This window comes from Vombatus ursinus, unplaced genomic scaffold (assembly GCF_900497805.2).
Source record: "Vombatus ursinus unplaced genomic scaffold, bare-nosed wombat genome assembly UNPS02014786.1, whole genome shotgun sequence".
Classification (NCBI taxonomy): domain Eukaryota; kingdom Metazoa; phylum Chordata; class Mammalia; order Diprotodontia; family Vombatidae; genus Vombatus; species Vombatus ursinus.
Genome location: NW_020954564.1, coordinates 12,955,959 through 12,976,422, shown reverse-complemented (window position 1 = coordinate 12,976,422; position 20,464 = coordinate 12,955,959). Strand labels below are relative to the sequence as shown.

The following is a 20,464-nucleotide window of genomic DNA, read 5'->3' as shown; positions in this document are numbered from 1 at the left end:
TCTAGTCATTGTGTAAATTGTTTTCTTGTTTCTATTTACTTCATTTTGCATCTATTCAGTTACTTTAAATTTTGCAGGAAAACTTGACCAGATCTCATCCATCTTAGAAAAAGTTTCCATTATACACTCTGTTTACTTGGCTTATACATAAACGAACATTATCTTGTCTTTAGTCAATTGTGGTTAAGTTGCATACTATAGTTTTCTATAACACAAGGAAAAATGTGGTATATATGCCAACTCTTTTTCCCTCTGCTTTTCCTCGCCCACCAGACTGAGACAGCAGAGAATCATTTGGTCAAAATGGATGCTGCTTTTAACTTCTCCGAGTGTTCTCAATTTCATAAAGAAACCTTTAGGAAACATGTCTTTGTAATTTTACTGAAGGTGGTAATCTCCCACTGGAATCCTCCAGTGATGCCTTGTCATGTTATGAAACCCTGAGTTTTTAAAACATGCTAGTTGAGTACGAACTGTGGCAGGTTCTACCAAGTCTAGAAAGGCTCCAAGTATGGGCTGTATATCTTTTGTATCTGAAGACCAACCTGGTTTAGAGAGAGCCATTACCAGATGCTTGGCCATCGACAGATGAAAGTTTTTAGTCCATATTACAGAATGAAAACTGTCCTTTAAGATGGAGAAGGATTTCAGTCTTTCAGTAAAGAGAGTACTCACAGTATACGTAGTAGGTTTAATAAATCTTTTTTATTGTTATAGCCATGAATCAGTGAAGTAGGTTATAATAATAACCTATTTTTAATAATAATAGCTTGCAATAATGTTTTTCAATTACAAAGCTCATTCCATATATTAATTATTTTTATTTTCACTCTAGCCCTGGGGTACACATAATGCAAGTAGCAGTATTCCTGTGTTACATATGAAAAAAGCGATGGCCAGAAAGGGGGAAATTACTTTACTAAAGGGCAATGACTACCAAGTGACAGCACCTGGGACTTGAATCCCAGTCCAGGATCCTTTATTTATCCCTCACTACTCCTGACCCTGCTTTCTTTCTATCTTTCCAGTCATTGTTGTTTGATTTATACCACTGTGGAGCCTTTGAATATCAGCTGTCTCCAACCATCCTGAGTCTATCACTATTTTAATGCTCCTTGCTAGAGGTCGTTTTTGGATTTGGTGCTCTGGGCAATCTCACCCTACAGTGTTTCCCTTCCTTCATTTAACCTCTGACCTATGAAAACAAGAGTTAATCAGAAGTTCTAAGGTAGCCAAGAGGAAAGGGAAGTGTTTGGTTACAAATTAAATATGAGCCAGTCATAAGCCATAAATTCCCAATAGTGCTACTAGCTGTGCATGTGGGACAGGGTATTTGTGCTATAAATTCAAGTTCAGGGTTCTTGGGAATTGCTATAGATAGGAAATAAATTAGGTTTTCTATCTTGACTCCTAGTGTTCAGTTCTCTGTCTTATTTAAATGTTTTCTTATTGTATCAGGTAGACATTAACTTTAATTCTGCATTTTTGAATTGGATTCAGTGTACGGTGGCCGCATTGTTGCTAAATCTCTTCTAAAAACCATTTTATCAACCTATGTGTATTAATGTCATTAGTATATAGAAAGTTTTTTTTATTGAATCCTTCAGTGTTTTGCCCCCATCCTTACACTACTAACTGTACATTCTGATCCTTTATGGTGACAGAGTATGAAAGTAGAAATGCCTTGTTTAGAAAGATGGAATGTCTTTAACTTGGGTATCTGTGGACACATTTCAGGCTGTCCATGGGATAGGAAGGGAATAAGTTACATTTCTATTTCAATTTAATTGATTTTCTTCGTAATCCTATATACTTTATGTATTTAAAAGCATTATTCTGAGAGGGAGTCCATAGGCTTCCCTAGACTACCAAAGATTCCATAGGATAAGAAAAAGTTAAGAACCCCGGCTCTAGAGGCACTATCATGTAGGGGAAAGAACAGTGGATTTGCCATCAAACAACCTATGTACAATTCCAACTCTGCTACTTACTTATAAGCTCTGTGATCTTGGGCAGGCCACAACTTCAATGGGCCTCAGTTTCCTTTTTGGTAAAACAAGGGGAGTGTACTAGATGATAACTAAGTTCCATATAGAATCCCTTTTTTTTTCACTTTCTTTCTCTTTCATTCACTTGCCTTATGAGATATAAATTATTGCTTACATAAGTACTGTAACTTGTGGGTATGTGTTGCTTAGTATCTATTAGTGAATTAAGGCAGAAGGATTTCAGAGTGGAAAGGAAGCCTCTAGAAAAAGTTGGCAAGGGAGTTCATTGATATAGGTAGTATAAGTGACTTTATGATATAGCTAGACACATATAGAGGTGCAATTGACTGTTACAATATCTAAGAGGGAATGGTGGGGTAGAAAGAAGTTGAAATGGAGAGTACTCTTAGAAAGCAAAAGTCCTTTCATAATTTTCACTGGTTTAATACTAACTTGTTTTTTTAATAGAAAAAATATATGAAATACTTCACCTGTTATTAGAATCTCTGACATATATAATAATTTTTATAGCAATAAGAGAGACAGCAAGGTATACTGGGGAGAGAGAGAGAGAGAGAGAGAGAGAGAGAGAGAGAGAGAGAGAGCGCACTCTTTTTTTTTTCCCTAACAGCTAGCACTGTGTGTGAGCTGAGACAAGTCAGTTCCTTTCACTGCACCTTAGTTTTCTCATTTTTAAAATGAGAGGATTGGATTATTTGATCTCCAAATCACCTTGAGTATTTCACATTTATGTTTTAAGGTCCCTCCCATGCCTAAAATTGTGTTCTCAGGCTCCTTCCAGATATGAAATTTTATGATTCTATTACTTGTCACCTTGGACAAGTCACTTCTAAACTTTTATTTCTTTATCTGTAAAATTGGGCTCACAATACAGATTTATTGCATGCAGCAAGGGAAGGAGACTTGTGGTATGCCTTATATAAATGTGGGAGGCTATTATTTTAAATAGGTTTCTTTTAAAAACAATCCCTTTAGGGGAAAAGACATTAGATCTTGAAGTTTTAAAAAATACCTTTGCTCTCTCATGTGTGATTAAAATCTAGGTATTGAACACTCCAGTTTAGATTGAACTGTTTACATTTTGTGTTTCTGAATACAACATGTAAACTAATTTCTAAAGTAATAAAGAGCTGATACATGACTAATGCCCCTGGAGTTCAGGAGTAAGAAAATATACTGAACCATTGGGAGGCAGGCAGAGTTGTGTTGCTCAAAATAGTTAAAGCTAAAGGATACTCCATTTAATGTCTTTTGAGAGATTCTGGTTAGTAATTGGAATTTCAAAGTGGAACTTCAAATCATGGTCCTAAAACTTCAGATATACAATGCTGAAACTAGATGTGACCTTAAAACATAGAACATTACTATCATTGCATCTTCTGAAGTTCGTTTTAGAACTAGTTAGGACCGTAGAGTATAAAATGTTAGCACGTGACTGAAGATTGTAATACAAAGAACATAGAATGTTTGATTTAGAAGGAATATTAGAACACTGAATTGGTAGTGTTGGAAGATCTTAGGGATCATTTAGTCTAACCGTCTTGTCTTAAAAAAGACAACTTCCTAAGTACATGATAGGGAAAAAAGCAAGCAATATGAAATAGGAGATTGACAGATTCATAGAAAATTCCCTTTTTACATTATGCTATGTGTATTGAAATGGTCTTTTTGGGGTGTTTATAATAAAAATTTTAAAAACTTTTTAAAGCACAATTCGAGGGTGATGTAACCAGATGAGAGGTCATCTGAGAATGATCTGAGACAGGAGTGGGGAACTTGTGGCCTCTAAGCCACGTGTAGCCTTCTGGGTGAGGCATTTTGACTGAGTCCAAGTTTTAAAGAACAAATCCTTTTATTAAGGGGATTTGTTCTGTGAACTTTGGGTTCAGTCAAAGGGCCACACTTGAGGACCTAGAGGACCGCATGTGGCCTTAAGGCTGCAAGTTCCCCACCCCTGATCTGAGATTTTTAATGGACTAGAAACTTAATGAGTTATCAGTGTGATGTGAAAGTCCAAAAAGATAATTCAGTCTTAGGCTATATTAGGTATCCAGAACAAGGGAAAAGATTGTTCCCTTGACCTCTGATTCTTATTTGCCTAATGCCTCAAATCCAGATTTCCAGGTTAATACTATCATTTTGTGTCTATGACTCTGAGCAATTCACATTGCCTCTTTGCCTCCATTTCCCTGTCTTTAAAATGGGGATGATGTTTTTTCAACTGTGGCTATATTAGTTTGATTTAGTTAGTATGCATCAGTGCCTGATACTCATTTAGGCTTCTTGTACAACCATTTCCCTTCCTTTGTCCCCTTTTTCTGTTGAAATAGTGTATTTTCCCCCCTAGGCTATGAAAGCTTAACTGAAACTGAACTTAGCTTTAGCACCTCACTAACCCATTACATTATATTACAGACCTAATTTAAAGCAAAAAGTAAGGTGTTCTGAATTGGAGGGGGTTTGAAGGGGCTATAAATGCAGGTGGGGGCAGCTTCACAAACTCACACTGTAAGTTGATGAAAGGCCTGTCCTTCAGGCTTCATGGAAAATACTTGAGAATTACAGTAAATTGTCTGTGGAGGTGTCATTACTACAAAGATATTATGTTACCACCACTTCACTAGTGACACTAGAAAGGTGTCTTCCTGCTTTTCTACTGAGTAATCTTCAGTCGTAATAATTTTATATAAAGGAAGAAGACAAAACCTTTTTCTCTCAGAAAACACCGATTATTGAATCATCAGCAAGATGGGGGAAAGAATCCTGTTTCGAAATATTCAAAATAAATCCCTTTTTGTAGATTTACACAAATACAATAGATTTAAGACAACATTTTCTGACTGTGGTACGCAGTGTATTTTTCTGCACTACATTATAGTAAGATTATAGGTAGAGTTGGGAGGGATGTCAGAGGTATTTATTCCTAACCCCTTATTTTGTAGATGAAGAAGCCAAGGTCACACAGCAGAGCTGGAATTTACATGTAGGTCCTCTGCTTCAAATCCAACACTTTTTTCCACTATACTATGTTGATGTGTTAATAACACATGCATTGTTATTTAAGTAACATTTGTATTAGTTTATAAGTAGCATAACAATGTGGCACAGTGGAAATTGCATTGGACTTGGACATCAAAAGATGAGGATTCAAACCTGGTCCTGCCAATTAGTAGCTGTGTGACCTTGGACAATTTATCTTTCAGTTCTGTTTTTGTTTTGTTTTTTGTTTTGTTTTTTTTAATCTGAATCTGGGATTTCATCAGTGTGGGGAGCTCCTGCAAAAACAGTTTCCTCATTTGTAAAAGGAGTGTCTAGATTAGGTCATCTCTAAGACCCCTTCCATCTAAGGCTTTATGATCTTAGGGCTAGCCTTTGTCATAACTCTGCTGCTACCCCCAATTTGGGTCTCAGCTGTCTGATTTATAAAATAGGAAGAATATCTGTTCTCACAGCAGGGTTGTGGGGTTCGAATGTGATAACTGATGTTAAAACTCAGTATTGTACATTACAGGCTTACTATGTACAACATTGCCTTCACCAGTGTCATTTCTTAGGTCAAAGGATGATAGAATCCTGCACCCAGACCTGGAAGGGACCTCAGACATTATCACACTGATTTTGCAGAAGAAGAAACTGAGGCTCAGAAAAGTTTAAGTGACTTACCTAAGGTCACATTGAAACAAAGCATCAAAGCCAAGATTCAAACTCAGGTCCTGTGACTCTAGATTGGGTGCTATTCCATAAAATAATATGAGATCACGTTTCCATACTACTTTATAATTTTCTCAACCCCCACAGAAATCCTTTGATATATTGCTAGGATTATCACCTCTGTTTTAGAGATAAAGAAACTTGAGGTTCTATGAGACAGACAAAGTGACTAGCTTTGGGGCACATGGCTAAGTGTCAGAACTGGCACTTGAACCAAGACTTCTGGTTCCAAGTACAGAGCTCTTTCCATTAGTCCACACAGCCTTTCATAAACTCAGGCATAAACCAATCAGTAAAAGTGTATTAAATCTCTATTATGTGCTGGGCAGTATGGATACAAATGGAAAAAGGAGCTCACATTCTATCATGGCACAAGTTCTCAAACTCTGTGCTCTCAAGTTTCCTTTACACTCTTAAAAATTATAGAGGACCTCAAAGAGCTTTCACTTATATTGGATGTAGATAAATAGATAGACACATACACACATATGTATGTGTACATATATGTATGTGTATATGTGTGTGTTTCTATACACATATATTTTTATTCACCATATTAGAAATTCAAACATCTTGGTATTATTATGAAAATAGTTTAACCTCATAGACACAGTGAAAGGGTCTTGGAGACTCTCAAACCCCCAAGTTCACTCCCTGGACTGCAGTTTGAGAACCACTATGCTAAGGAAATATGACAGCTTCACAAAAGTATAAGAAAAATATTAAAAAAATCACACAGTGATTGATGGAGAGTATGGGGAGGCACAACACTAACAACTAAGAATCAGGGAAGGCCTCTTGAAGGAAGTGATACCTGAGGTGAGCCTTGAGGGGCTCTAGTAGTTCTAAGAGATATACAGGAGTAGGGAAAGAATGTTCCAGCATTAGGTGACAAGGAGGACAGTCTGTGCAAAGTGAAGTGTTGTGAGGGGTCCAGTCTGTTAAAGAACATTTCCTGCCTGGGGAGAGATCTGGACAGGGTCGTTGGAAGATGTGAGGCTGGTATAAAGCTTTAAAAGACAAGTCAGAATTCAGTTGAGGGTTGAGGTTCATGAGATATGAATGAATAGTCAGGGTGAGACTGTAACAAAAGGGTACTGGTATGACCTGTACAGGGAGGCTCTTTGTAAGGAGGTAAAGAGGGATCTTGAGTGCTAAGAAGTTTGAACTTTACTCAACCTATGGTTTACTCTCTTAGACATCAAGGAAATAGAAACATAAATAAGTATTTGTTTCGCGTCCCTATATGGGGAAGCCCTGTTTACTAGATGATGACAGACACACTTTAAGTGGAGTTGGGGTTTCAATATCCTCACCTGTGACAGAGGAAACCCCCACCGTGCTAACCAGTCTGGTTTAATGAAGCTGTACAGGAAACTCTCTTAGCTCTGAAGCAAGATGAAGTTCAGCTGTGAACCCTGGCCTCCCAGCAAGGGAAAACAGGGGTTCTTTGAAGGGGGACACAGCCACACTGCCCTCTCTAGATAGCCATCAGTCAGTGCATGAGGGGAAGTGTGAGGACCAAGGTCAAGCAGCTGGTGAAATCAAATGCCCTGAAGGAAAAACTATTGGCCAGGTCCTGAAGAAGTTAATAAACCTTTCCCTTGGTTTATAATTCTAAATTTCATGGAAGAAGGAATTGATTTGGTTAGATCAGATAGAAAATATACTTTATAAGGATTATAGCAAATGGCAAATTGAGTTTCTGGGATTGGAGGGGACCTTAAATCGTTGAGTATTAAAACTGAGGGAGACAGCGTGCTGGGACATAGAGCATGGAATGAGAGTGGTAGAAGAGAGCTTATAACTTTTGAAGCTAGGAGGGTCCTTAAAAACCATTTTGCCTAGTTCCTCATAAACATGAAGAAACTGAGGTCCAGAAAGAGAGTGATTTTAGTGTTTGTACTTATCATCGAGACCTTGTTGAAAAAGAATCGAGCCAGTAACTCCATTATTTCATGAATCAGCCCTAAAATACTTCAAGGGTTTTCATCATTCAGTAATTACTATTATTATTAGTTGCAGCTAACATTTTTGTAATGATAATAGTAATAATTTCTCCTGACTACCCTACAAGGTAGATAGCCTGTGAATTTTTCTCTCCATTATGCAGATGAAGAAATTGAAGGTCATTTGAGAAAAATTAACTTATTTAGGGTAATTTAATAATTGTTAGAGCTGGGACTTGAACCTCGTCTTTTTGACTTGCAATGCACTTCAGCGTTGTTGAGACCCTATTTTCCATGAAAGTGGACATGCCTTTTTTTGGTTTGCTTTTTTCCAGCCTTTTGGGGGTTGGATTTTATTCCTGGTACCCCTCCTTTGGTCTTGTTTACAGAAGCTCCTCTAATCTTTATGGGGAGTCTCCTTTGGAGAGGCTTTCTCCAGAGGATCATAATAGCTTTTTAACTCTGCTTAGGTTTGTTTAGCAGAAAGGGAATGGAGAACCTTATCTGCTGCCTAATCCCTCTTGAATGTTTACATTGCTCTGCTGAACTAAATGCTGTTTAAAGTGGCAACCATCATAATAACCAATGTGCAGCTGCCCAAGTTGATTGAAACCTATTACAATAAGTGATAATACTGTCATATAAGTAAAAAGTTAAGTTGCTTATCATTCAATTTTGATAAGCTACTTAAATTTTATAGTAGCATGTCTCAGTGTCAAACAAATGTTAAGGATAGAGGGCTGTTCACTTTCTCTGTCATGGATATTTCATCTCACATCATTTATTATCCCAAGTTGCACAGTTTAGTTAGCATAGGGGCCCTGATTTTCTTAGAGGTGGCAGGATGCAGTCGTATTGTGTCCAGTTTGGGGGCAACACAATTTAGAGGAACATTGACAAGATGAAGCTTGTAAGAAAACGTGAATGAAGATTAAGGGTGATGAGGGGACTAATCTTGTCATTGAAGAATACTTGAAAGGAATGTGGGATATTTAGTGGAAAAAATAGTACTAATGGTCACTTAAAGCTATCTAGCTTTTAAGGTTTACAGGGCATTTCTCACAATAACCCAATGAATATTATTGTCCCTAGTTTACAGAAGAAGAAACTGAGGCCCAGAAAAGTCATGTGACATGTTTTGGGTTCTAGAAGAACAGGAGCTTCATTCTGCTGCCTCTTTGTCCACTGCTTTTCTCATTGCCCCCCACTAAAGAAGTGAAGGTTTAGGTTGTTTAGGACCCCAGGCTTCAACCCAGGAGTACTGGAATTTCTGTCAGGAGAAGGGGTAAGTCTTGTTTTGTTTCTCCCCAGAAGGCAAATCTATTAGCAGTGGGTAAAAGCTTGGCTTTGTCAAGAACAGATCATGCCAGATTAACCTTTTCTTTTTTTTTTTTTCTTTTTTCTTTGATAGAACTGCTAGACTGGTAACCAATCAGAGGAATGCTGTAGATATAACTTCATTAGATTTTAGCAAATCACTTGAAAAAAGGCTCTAATGCTGTTCTTGTGGGAAAAAAATGGAGAAATTTAGTTGAATGATACTGCAGTTGGGTGCATTCTGAACTGGCTGAATGGCCAGAAAGCTTGTCATTAATCATTGTTTCAACATCAACTTAGAAGGGGGTCAGTAGTATAGTTCCCCCGGAGATTATTCTCTTTTCATTCTATGTTGTCACTTGGAGATCTCCCACAGGTTCAGTTATCATCTCTGTGTACATGGTTGTCAGATCTGTACGTCTAGAACTACTTTCCCTCCTGAACCATACAGTCCCCCAATCACCAAATGCTTCTTGGATATCTGTACCTGGATGTCAGATGGGGATCTCAAACTCAATATTATTTCCAAAACAGAGCTCATTAACTTCTTCCCCTAAACTCACTTCTGTATTTTCCTATGACTGTAAAGGGGACTGCTGGGATTCTGCCAGTCCCCTATGGCTGCAAACAGTATTACGTACTCCTTGCTCTCACTCATCTCACCTCACAGTACCTCTTATTGCACCTTCCCCTCTGAAAGCACCTTCCATCTTTCTCTGCACTCACACAGCCAGCACCTAGTTCAGATCTTCATTATCTGTCACCTGTACTACTGCAGTAGTTTTTTAATTAATCTCCCTGCCTCAAACCTCTTCCCACTCCAAGACATCTCCCCCTCAGGTGCCAAGTCATTTTTCTAACATGTGAGGTCTGAGCATGCCACCTCTCTCCCCAGCTCCCAGTCTCTACTCAATAAACTCCCATAGATCTTTGATCCTGAAGGATCAAATATAAATTCCCTCCTCTTAGATTTAAAACTCTTCATAATGTGGCTCTTTCCTTTTCTGGTCCTTTTCATGTAATTAATAATCCAGGCACACTGGCCTACTTACTGTTCCTTATAGGTGATACTCCATCTTCCATCTTCATGCGCCACTTGTGCCCCATTCTTAGAAAGCTCTGTCTCCTCTCCTCCACCTTACCTCCTCACCTCCCATGTTTCCTTCAGGCTCAGCCCAAATTTCATCCTCTTCAGGAGGCCCTTCCAGGTCTTCCTCAGTTGCTGGTGTCTTCCCCTCCAAGATTACCTTTCACTTACTCTGTATAGACTTTTTATATACCTAGTTTCTTACATGTTGTCTCCCCCATTAGAAAGTAAACACCTTGAGGGTAGGGACCCTGTTTTCGCCTCTCTTTGTCTCCCCAGCACTAATAAGTTTAATAAATGTTTGCTGACTAACCAGCTGACTCTGCTTGGCCCCCCTGTTGTTTTACTATTTTTATCAGTGACTAGGATTGAGTGACTACATAGCATGCTTATCAAATATTCTTATGAAATACGCAGCGAGGGGGGTTATGCTTAACCTGTCAGATGACAGTCAGCATTCAGAAAGATCTCAACAGGCTTGAACATGATGCACAAGCTTTAAAAGCTAACATTTAATAAGGTTACCGTACCGCTGTAACTTCAGTATCAAGATGAGGGAGGTATAACTAGACAGAAGTTTATCTGAAAAAGATCTAGGGAGTTTAGTGGACGTATTTAGTATTCACTTAATAGGAGTCAGAAGTGATCTTATAGGCAAGCGATCAACCAGAAAGCTTTTATTAAGGTACTGGGCTAAGTGATGGAGATACAAATGAAGGCAAAAACTGTCCCTATTCTCAAGGAGCACACCAACAATAAATAGATACATACAAGATATACACAGAGTACTAATAATAACTAGCATTTTTACAATACTTTAAGGTTTGCAATGTAGTTTTCAAATGTTATTTTATCCTCAGAAAAACCCTGGGAGGTAAGTGCTATTATTATATATACCACCACCACCACCACCACACCCCCACATCACCCATTTTACAGATGAGGAAACCAAGGCAGACCCAAGTTAAGTGACTTGCCTAGGGTCACAGAGCTAGTTAAGTGTTTGAGGCAGAATTTGAACTCAGTTCTTCCTCACTCCAGCTCTAACACACTATCCACTGTGCTACCCAGCAGGGTAAATTGGAGATAATATCAGAGAGGAAGGCATTTGTAGCTGATCCTCTTGCAGAAGGCAGGATTTGAACTGATACTTGAAGGAAATGAGGTAGGGAAGGACAGAGAGAACTTCAGGCATAGAGGGTAGACAGTACAAAGGCATGAAAACCAAGGCTGGAGTGTCATGTGTGAAGACCAGGCCCATGTAGCAGGATCCTAGAGAATGTGAGGGAGGGTAAAGTGTAGAAATACCAGAAAGGGAAGAAGGGATGAGGTTATGAAGAGCCTTCAATGCCAAATGTAGGATTTTGTGTTTTACCTTGAAGGTAGTAGAGAGCCATGTGATTTTATTGAGTAAGGAGGTGACATTGTCAGGCCTCCACTTTTTAGGAAGATCATTTTGGAAGTTATGTGGAGGATGAATTGAAGTCGGGAGAGATGAGGTAGGAAAGCCAGTGTTCCTTATTGTTAGGTCTATTTCACTGTTAAAATTGTGTGGGCGTCAAGTAATGAAGGCCTGAACAGGGAGATGGTGATATGAATGAAGAGAAGGGGGAATATTCAGGAGATGTTGTAAAGGCAGAAATGACAAGATTTGGCCACCGATTGGATGTGTGAGGTGAGTGAGAAGGAAGAGTCAAGGATGACAGTGAGGTTGTCAACTTGGGTAATTTGACAATAATGGAAAAGTTGAGAGAGAAAGAGGATTTCAAGGGGAAATAGAATGATTTCTGTTTTGGCCATGTTAAGTTTAAGATGCCTATCACACATTCAGTTTGAGACATGCAAAACTCAGTTGATGATGTGTGAATTTAACTTAGAATGAGACTCCAGAAGACAGTGGTACCATCTCTTTCAAAGATCAGTTCTTCTCTGGGATGTCCATTTGTGTCATGGCTCAAATTCAGCTGTTTTTAAAGTCTTCTCTTGGATTCAGTTTACTGCAGATCCTAACCTGACCCATAAAGTCTCTCACAAGTCTAAAATAGGTTTGTTTTTTTTTACCTAGGATTCACAAAACCCAAGGAATTCATGGATAGATTTCAGTGGGTCTTGTGAACTTAGATGGGAAAACATTATATCTTTAATTTCATCAACTTCTAACTGAAATTTAACGTTTCTTTCAATTAACATAAGCAACAATCATTATTTTGTACAGGGGTCCAGAGACTTTATCAGACTTCTGAATGGGTACATAAAACAAAAAAAAGCTTAAGAACCCCTAATCTAGAGGAAATATCTTCCCTTATGCCTTGCAAATAGATACCTGTCCCCAATTCCTTAATGGCTTAAAATGGATTATTGTGGTTTGATATTGTCTCTTTTCCTTATAAATCAGCATCTCCACTGATCTAGAGGCTTAGGGGAATTCCTTCCTTTCCCCAGGAGTATTTCATTCCACCTCAATTACTTATATCCCTCAGAAAACCTTGGGCATCTGGGAAATGTTATTTAATTTTGTCTGGGACTACCTCCTGAAACGTCTACGGGATGGAGGAATAATACTTCTCCTACCCCCTGGCCACAGACATTGGGAAAAGCAATAACTTTTGGTTCTCAGTACGTATAAACCTCTGTACATATATCATCTTCCCTGACATAGTTTTTGTATATTCCTTCATATCAGAAACTGTTTTATTTATCTTTGTATTTCCTGTAGTGCCTACTATAGCCCCTTTTACATAGTAGGTTGTAACAATAAATGTTTGTTGAGTTAATGAATAAGTGAATGGATTTCCTTAGGAGGCATTTCAAAGAAGATATATACCAATCTACCCAACATTCCCTACATGCTCATTATTTCTTGTCTCAATTAATTCCGATGAAGAATTGCTTAAATGGTGGTAAAGGAAATGTTGGCCTTGGAATGATGGCCCTCATTCCTAAGAGGCTTCATCTGAAGTATTCATTGGAAGCAATATAGTCAGTAACTTTTTAAACTTTGAGATTCTCACAATTTAAATGTATCACATAACTCAGATCCTGGTACTTCTCATCGCCTGGCTCACAGCTCTCCTTTCCACACCAACTCTGGCCTGTATTCTAGAGGACTTAAATGTTCATGTTGATGTTCCCTTAAACATTTCATCCTCCCATTTCCTCAGTCTGTTCAAGTCCCATGATCTGCTCTTCCTGCCACTTCAGTCATTCACAGGGAAGATCTTACAAACACCCACAAATGTTCTACTCTCAACATCAGGGACTCTGAAATTCCTTTTTCAAATCATATTCTTTGATAATTCCACCTCTCTCTATCTTCTACTCCTCCTAAACTTATTCAAAGGTTTAGGTTCTCGCTGTGACATCCAGTTCTTCTGTCCGCTAGTACCAGGAGTGGGGAACCTGGGGCTTTGAGGCCACATGTGGCCCTCTAGGTCCTCAAATGTGGCCCTTTGACTGAATCCAAACTTCACAGAACAGATTCTCTTAATAAAAGGATTTGTTCTGTGAAACTTGGTCTCAGTCAAAAGGTCACACTCAAGGACCTAGAAGGCCACAGGTTCCCCACCCCTGCCTAGTACCGTACTTGCCTAAGCCATCATCTCTAATCTGGATTCATTGGCCTTCCTTCCAAATCTTGATCTGTTAACAATTTCAGCTCTGTCCTATACTCTCAAATACATTGCTTCTCATACCTTACTAAACCCTAACCCTGGATTAGTCCCACCCTCCACCTGTCCTACTCCTACAGCCTGGCCACCCTTGTGAATACTCTCTCCTCTTTGAATTATTTTCTGACACTGCTCTGTCCTTGTTCTCCACGTACTTCTCTATCAACTCTTCAGTGTTTTATACTGGATCATTATCCATGCCTTTTACCCTAACTGTAGGTATATTCCCAAGCTTTGTCCTGGGCCCCCTTTTCTCCATATCCCCTCACTTGGTAGCCTCATCAGCTTCCATGGATGTAATTTTCATCTCTATGCAGTGGCTACCAAATCTATATACTTGTCTTTCTTGAGCTTTAATGAAGCATAATGAACCTTTTGAACTATTTATATCATAGGCATCTCAAACTCAGCAGCCAGTACAGTGTCTGGAATGGCCTATTGCAGACACTTAATATATGCTTGTTGATTGATTGTCTAACTTCCCTATTTTTATATGTGAAGGAACTGACTTAAAGGGGTCAAGTCATTTGTAGAAGTGGACCTACCTACTAAGGGACAGACTGAGGATTAAAACACTGGTTGTCTGACTCTTATGCTGATGTTCTATCTCTCTGTCTCACACTCCTAATCTTCTTTTGATCCATACTTTTAAGTTCTGTTATTTTACCCTATTAACATGTGGAACACAGATAATTTTGGAAGTTGACATGGATAATACATTTCCTGTACTATGGAGTTGGTTACCATTGCCAGAAATTCATTCATAGCTTATCCAGTAAGACTCCATTCTCTTTTTCCCCTTTTTCCTTTGTGATCATTGTGCCTCCAAAGACTTCATTCGATGCAGGGAAGAGGGCAATGGAGGGAGGTTGGTAAGTCTGTGCCAAGATAAGAGGCAATGTTGAAGAGTACAGAGAGTGCCTGATTTGATGTCAGTAACCTGGGTTAATATCCTGCCGTCTGCACCTAACTAGTAGTGTAACTATGGCTAAGTCATTTAATTATTCTGAGCCTCACTTTCTTTATATGGAAAATTGAGGTATTGATATTTGTATTACCTACCTCATAAGATTGTTGTGAATCTCAGATGAGTTAATGTACGTAAAGCATTTTACAACATTTAAGGGATTATATAAATGTCAGCTATTATAAATGGTTTCTAAGGCCATTTGGACTTACACCTGTGTATAGGACACAGCATAAGTGGAAAGCGATTTGTATTTATGTGTGCTGTTTTGGAGCTATTATTATGTATGCAATAATGATAGGTAAATATAAATTTTTTTTCTGATGGTCTTGGAAGTAGATGAAAAGTTTTCATATACAAAGATAGAATATATGTGTTTCAATTAATTTCTTCTTTATAAAAATCTCTTCATTTTTCAGGTATAGCAAGAATTCATGATGAGTACTTATTTGCCCTATACTTTTTATAAAGAATCTTTAAAGAAAAAAATAATAATTGGCCTCTACTAATGCCTGTTCTTCAATATCTCATCAGGGTATAAAGGTGGCAAGGTATTCTCAAAAGCTCCGCAAGTCTAGCATAAGCTCTGACAGTTTCTGCTAAAATGTAAGCAGCTTTGAATAGATCCCTAATGGTGGACTATGTATCTTTTTATCTGAGAACCAGCCTACCTGAATTCTATCAGACTCATCACCAAAAAGTTGGCTAACGTATAATTAATTTTTTCGGCCACATCAACTCTTGAAGACTGTTGACTATAGCACAGAGAGGCTGCTATCTCCTGTGCTCCAGCCCCCAGTACTGCCACCCTTGATAATGAAATGATCCGTCCCTGAAGTATTAAGTAAAAATCAAACAGGTAATAAGTAAAGGGTGATTAGCATTTCAACCATCTCTTTATAATGTAGCTTATGAAATGGAGATCTTTTTAGGACATAGATAGTTAGATCGGTGAAGGCAGGGATAGCAGATTTCATTTATCTTATATTTTTCCTTTTTCATATATCACTATGCTCTTTATTTAACAGGTGCTTTTAAATGTTCATTAAATAAACTGAAAAAAATATACTTGACTTGAAATATATCATGGTTTGGAGTTTTGATGTTTTCACTTACTTTCAGTATTTTTCTTTTTCTTTCCCAGTTATCTCCCCTGGTTTGAAGTATTTTATAAACTGCTCAACATCTTGGCGGATTATACAGCAAAAGGACAGGTATTTATATTATATCTTTAAAAAAAAAAACCAAAAACTGATTCTATGTCAAATGCTAGAAGGATTTTCCACTAGGCTAACCTGATTAGTGGAAAGAGCACCAGACTAGGAATCAGGAGAATTGTGTTCAAATCATGGCTCTACCATTTAGAAGCCATTTGACTACTGGCAAGCCCCTTAATAGCTTTATCTGTAAATTGAGGGTTTTGAACTGGATGATCTCTAAAGGTCCTTCCTGCTCTAATATTCTATTTGTGTTCCAATGTTCTGTATTCTAAGGGTCCTTCTAGGGTCCTGATATTCTGTGATTCTATTCAATAGCATATATCTATACGGAAATCAAAGTACTTATCAAATATACCTGACACTCCTGATATTAAATGTCTTGTAACAAAGAGGTTATCTAACTTTCTGTATCATGGAAAGAGTTGTCTGTAGTCATAGGTCTTCTTGTACTTTGTCATTACTTTCTGACCCTTCCTTTAAACAGGTTCAGTTCTCATTAGGTTCAAAGATATCTTTCAAGATGTGAGATTATATGGGGCAGCTAGATGGTGCAGTCGATAGAGCACTGGCCCTGAAGTCAGGAGTACCTGAGTTCAAATCCAGCCTCAGACCAAACACTTGACCCTTACTAGCTGTGTGACCCTGGGCAAGTCACTTAACCCCAATCGCCTCACCAAAAAAAAAAAAAAGAAAAAGAAAGAAAGAAAGAAAGAAAAAACAAACAAAAAAACAAAAAAAAGATGTGAGAGTATGGATTGATAACAGGTTTGTTATGACTTTTTTTTTAATTTGACCATTTTTACACCATTTTTTATTGGAGCTACAGACTATAAGCCCTTTCTTTCAAAGTATTTGGAGTTAATTTCTTAACTGTCAGCTTTGCACTATAAAAATAGTGAAAAGGGGGGGCAGCTAGGTGGTGCAGTAGATAGAGGACTGGCCCTGGATTCAGGAAGACCTGCGTTCAAATCCAGCTTCAGACATATAACACTTAACTAGCTATGTGACTCTGGGCAAGTCACTTAACCCCACTGCCTAACCCCCCCCTCCCCAAAATAGTGAAAAGGTAGGTACATCTTGAAGAGCATTAGAACTAGAAGAAAATCATTATCATCACAGTTGACATTTATACATTGACTTATACTTTACAAGACATTTTGAATGCCATACCTTATGTGGTCCTTGCAACAACCCCTTCGAGGTAGGTAACTATTCTTATCTACATTTTATAGAAGAGGGAACTGATACCCTTAGAGAGGATGGGACTTCACAGAGATCATGAAGCTAGTGACAGACAAATTCTGATCTTGAACTCAAGTCAGCTGAATTAAAATTCAGTGTTAATTCCACTGTACTGTGCTGTGTTTTATAGCTAAAGTCATCCCTCCACATTGCTGATTCCTCTTTCCATCACACTTGTGATAGAAATCACCATATTTGGTTAAGATACATATAACAGATTGAGTTTACCATCAGCATTAATGATCTCAAACCCTGCTTTCTTTTAGAACTGGTTCTGTATTATATTTGTATATATGTACATGTATGTGTATGTGTGTATGCACATATGTATTATATGTGTGTATGTCTTATTTTCTAGTGCCTAACCAATGTGAGTGCTTACTTAGTAAATGTTTATTAAATGCTCTGGAGTATAGATATCAATGAGATCTTTTCTTCTAAGTCCTGCACTTAACACTCATTTTTTGGATTTCAAAGAACCTTTCCCATCCTCAGTGGAGACTATGAGCAAAGAATTACTATATACAAAGGAAAAGTCATTTATCTTGGGCAGAATTCAATGGTATCTGAGATACTGGTGTATTTTCATCAAATCCTGTTTCTTACTTATACCATACATTATATTTGGTAGAGTTTAGTTCAACAAAAATTAATTAACTAACTACCGTGTATAAGATGCTGAGGGTGTAAAGGTTTAAAAAAATGTTTCTGATTGCTGATGGTGAATGTTAGAGTTCATAGCCGCCCTCCTTTCCAACTCTATTGATTCTCTGTTTACTTCTAAAGGTTGACATTATTTTAGAGTTGGGAGGTGCTTAAAATATAGAATGGTAGAGCTAGAGGGGACCTTAAAACATAGAATGTTATAATATAGACTCTCAAAGTTGAAAGCTGAAAATTTGTTTAGTCAAATCCTAGCTGAAGCAAGAATCTTCTTTACCACTTCCTCAGTAAGTGGTCATCTAACCTCTATTTGAAGACATCCACTGATGCCCAACCTATGAGCTCCTGAGCCAGTGCATTCTATCTTTAGGAAGTTCTTTTTTTCATTTCATTGAAACCTGCCTTCCAGTATCTTCTTTTCATTGTCCCTAGTTCCACCTGATAGAGCCATGAAGAATTGGGCTAATTCTTCTTATGACAATGTTCTACACTTTTTTAAATATAATTTTTTTCCAAATTACACTTAAAAACAATTTGTAACTTTTATTTTTTTTAATTTAAATTTAAATTTTGAGTTCCAAATTCTCTCTCTCTCTCCCTTCCTCCTCTCTGAAATGGCAAACAATTAGATATTAGATATAGATATAGATTATACATGTACAGTCATGCAAAACATACTACCATATTAGCAATGTTGTAAGAGTAAACAGAGACCCCCCCACAAAAAAAACCCAAGAAAAATAAAGTAAAAAAAAATGTATGGTTCAGTCTACATTACATCTTGTAATGTTCCCTGTCTTCTGTTTGGTCACAAATTCTTTCCCTATCCATAGATCTGACAGATAAAATACTCTCCTAATTTGCTTATGTCATCACCCTTTATATCTAAATCATATATCTATTCTGACCTTATCTTGGTTTATGTGTGAGATATTAGTCTATACCTAGTGTCTGCCAAACTGCTTTCCAGTTTTCCCAGCAATTTTTGTCAAATAGTGAGCTCTTGTTCTAAAAGCTTGGATCTTTGTGTTTATCAAACACTAGATTACTATAGTTATTTACTACTTTGTATTGTGTATATAATCTATTGCACTGATCCACTACTTTATTTCTTAACCAGTACCAGACTATTTTGATGATTACTGCTTTGTAATACAGTTTGAACTACTTGGCTACCTTTCTTCACATTTTTTTTTCATTGATTCCCTTGATATTTTGACCTTTTGTTCTTCCAGATTAGTTTTTTTTTTTTTTACTATTTTTTCTAGCTCTGCAAAATAATTTTTTGGTAGTCTGATTGGTATGGCATTGAAGGAGTAAATTAATTTGGGTAGAATTGTCATTTTTATTATATTGGCTTGGCCTACCTATGAGCAATTAGTGTTTTTCTAATTGTGATCTATATTTTAATTTTTTTAATTTTTTATTTTTTTAGTTACGCAGTGGGGTTAAGTGACTTGCCCAGGGTCACACAGCTACTAAGTATTATGTATCTGAGGCCAGATTTGAACTCAGGTCCTCCTGAATCCAGGGCCAGTGCTCTATCCACTGTGCCACCTAGCTGCCCCAATGTTTTATATTTTTAAAGACTATAATCATGTACAATGATCCTCCACCACCTTCTAAACCCTCTCTACTCTGGGCAGAACATTTCCAATTCCTTCACCATATCCTGATATGGCATGGTCTTCAGTCCTCCCAGTCACCCTTTTTTGCATGCTCCAGTTTTTTATGATCATCCTGAAATTTTACCTCCCTAACTGAGCACAATTCAGATAGATTTTGATAGAGAAATGAGCAACCACCTTCCTTGTTCTGACCACTAGCTTTTTTTGGATACTAGGTCAGATTGCTGGTTTTTATTAAGTTTGTAGGCGACTATAGCCCATCCCTTCATGGCCCTCCACAAAATTGGGATTGCTGAGCCCAGATTATTGCTGCTGTTGTCTCTATCCAGAGGGGCCCTGACCCTTCACAGGCTCCACCTCACTGGATCACTACTGTATGCATTGGCAGGGGAATCAGAATACTCACCTTCCAGTGCTATTTCCAGATTCTCCCTCTACTACCATCATGCATCAGCGCACTTTCTCCAAACTTATCACCTGATCCAGAACCTGATGGTCATTACCAAATTACTGCCTAGGACATTCTCCATCATTTTTCAGTGAGATTAGTGACTGGCTTACACAATCCCTGACTACCCCAACTCTTGCCTTCATAATAAGGAATTTCAACATATATGTTGATGTTCTCATAAATACCTTAACTTCATAGTTCCTCCATTTATTCAACTACCACATGCTACTCCTTTACCACATCTCAGATATCCACAGAGATTGTCATTCCCTCAACCTTGCCATTACCCACAGGTGCTTCACATCCATGATCAAGAAATTCTGACATTCCTTTACCAATAATACCCTTTCATCATTCTATCTTTCCCTATGCCCTACTCCTTCCAAATCTATTCATTTTCACCATGATCCATAGTCTCACCTCTCCTCAATGTTTTGCCAAGCCATTATCCTTATTCTGGCTAACCTCTCTCCCCATCCACATCTTGGTGTTTTGGTGAAGTAGTACACACACACACACACACACACACACACACACACACACACACACACA

General features: G+C 37.9%; 1 protein-coding gene across 4 annotated transcripts in view; it reads left to right on the top strand.

Annotated features, from left to right (window-relative positions):
* Positions 1-20,464, top strand: part of LOC114047020 (DENN domain-containing protein 1A-like) — a 702,955-nt gene that overhangs the window by 306,704 nt on the left and 375,787 nt on the right. For all 4 annotated transcript variants that reach the window (XM_027867670.1, XM_027867668.1, XM_027867669.1 and 1 more), the window contains one exon: positions 15,853-15,922. In XM_027867670.1, coding sequence (XP_027723471.1) covers positions 15,853-15,922 — 70 coding nt within the window. The remainder of the gene's footprint in view (positions 1-15,852; positions 15,923-20,464) is intronic.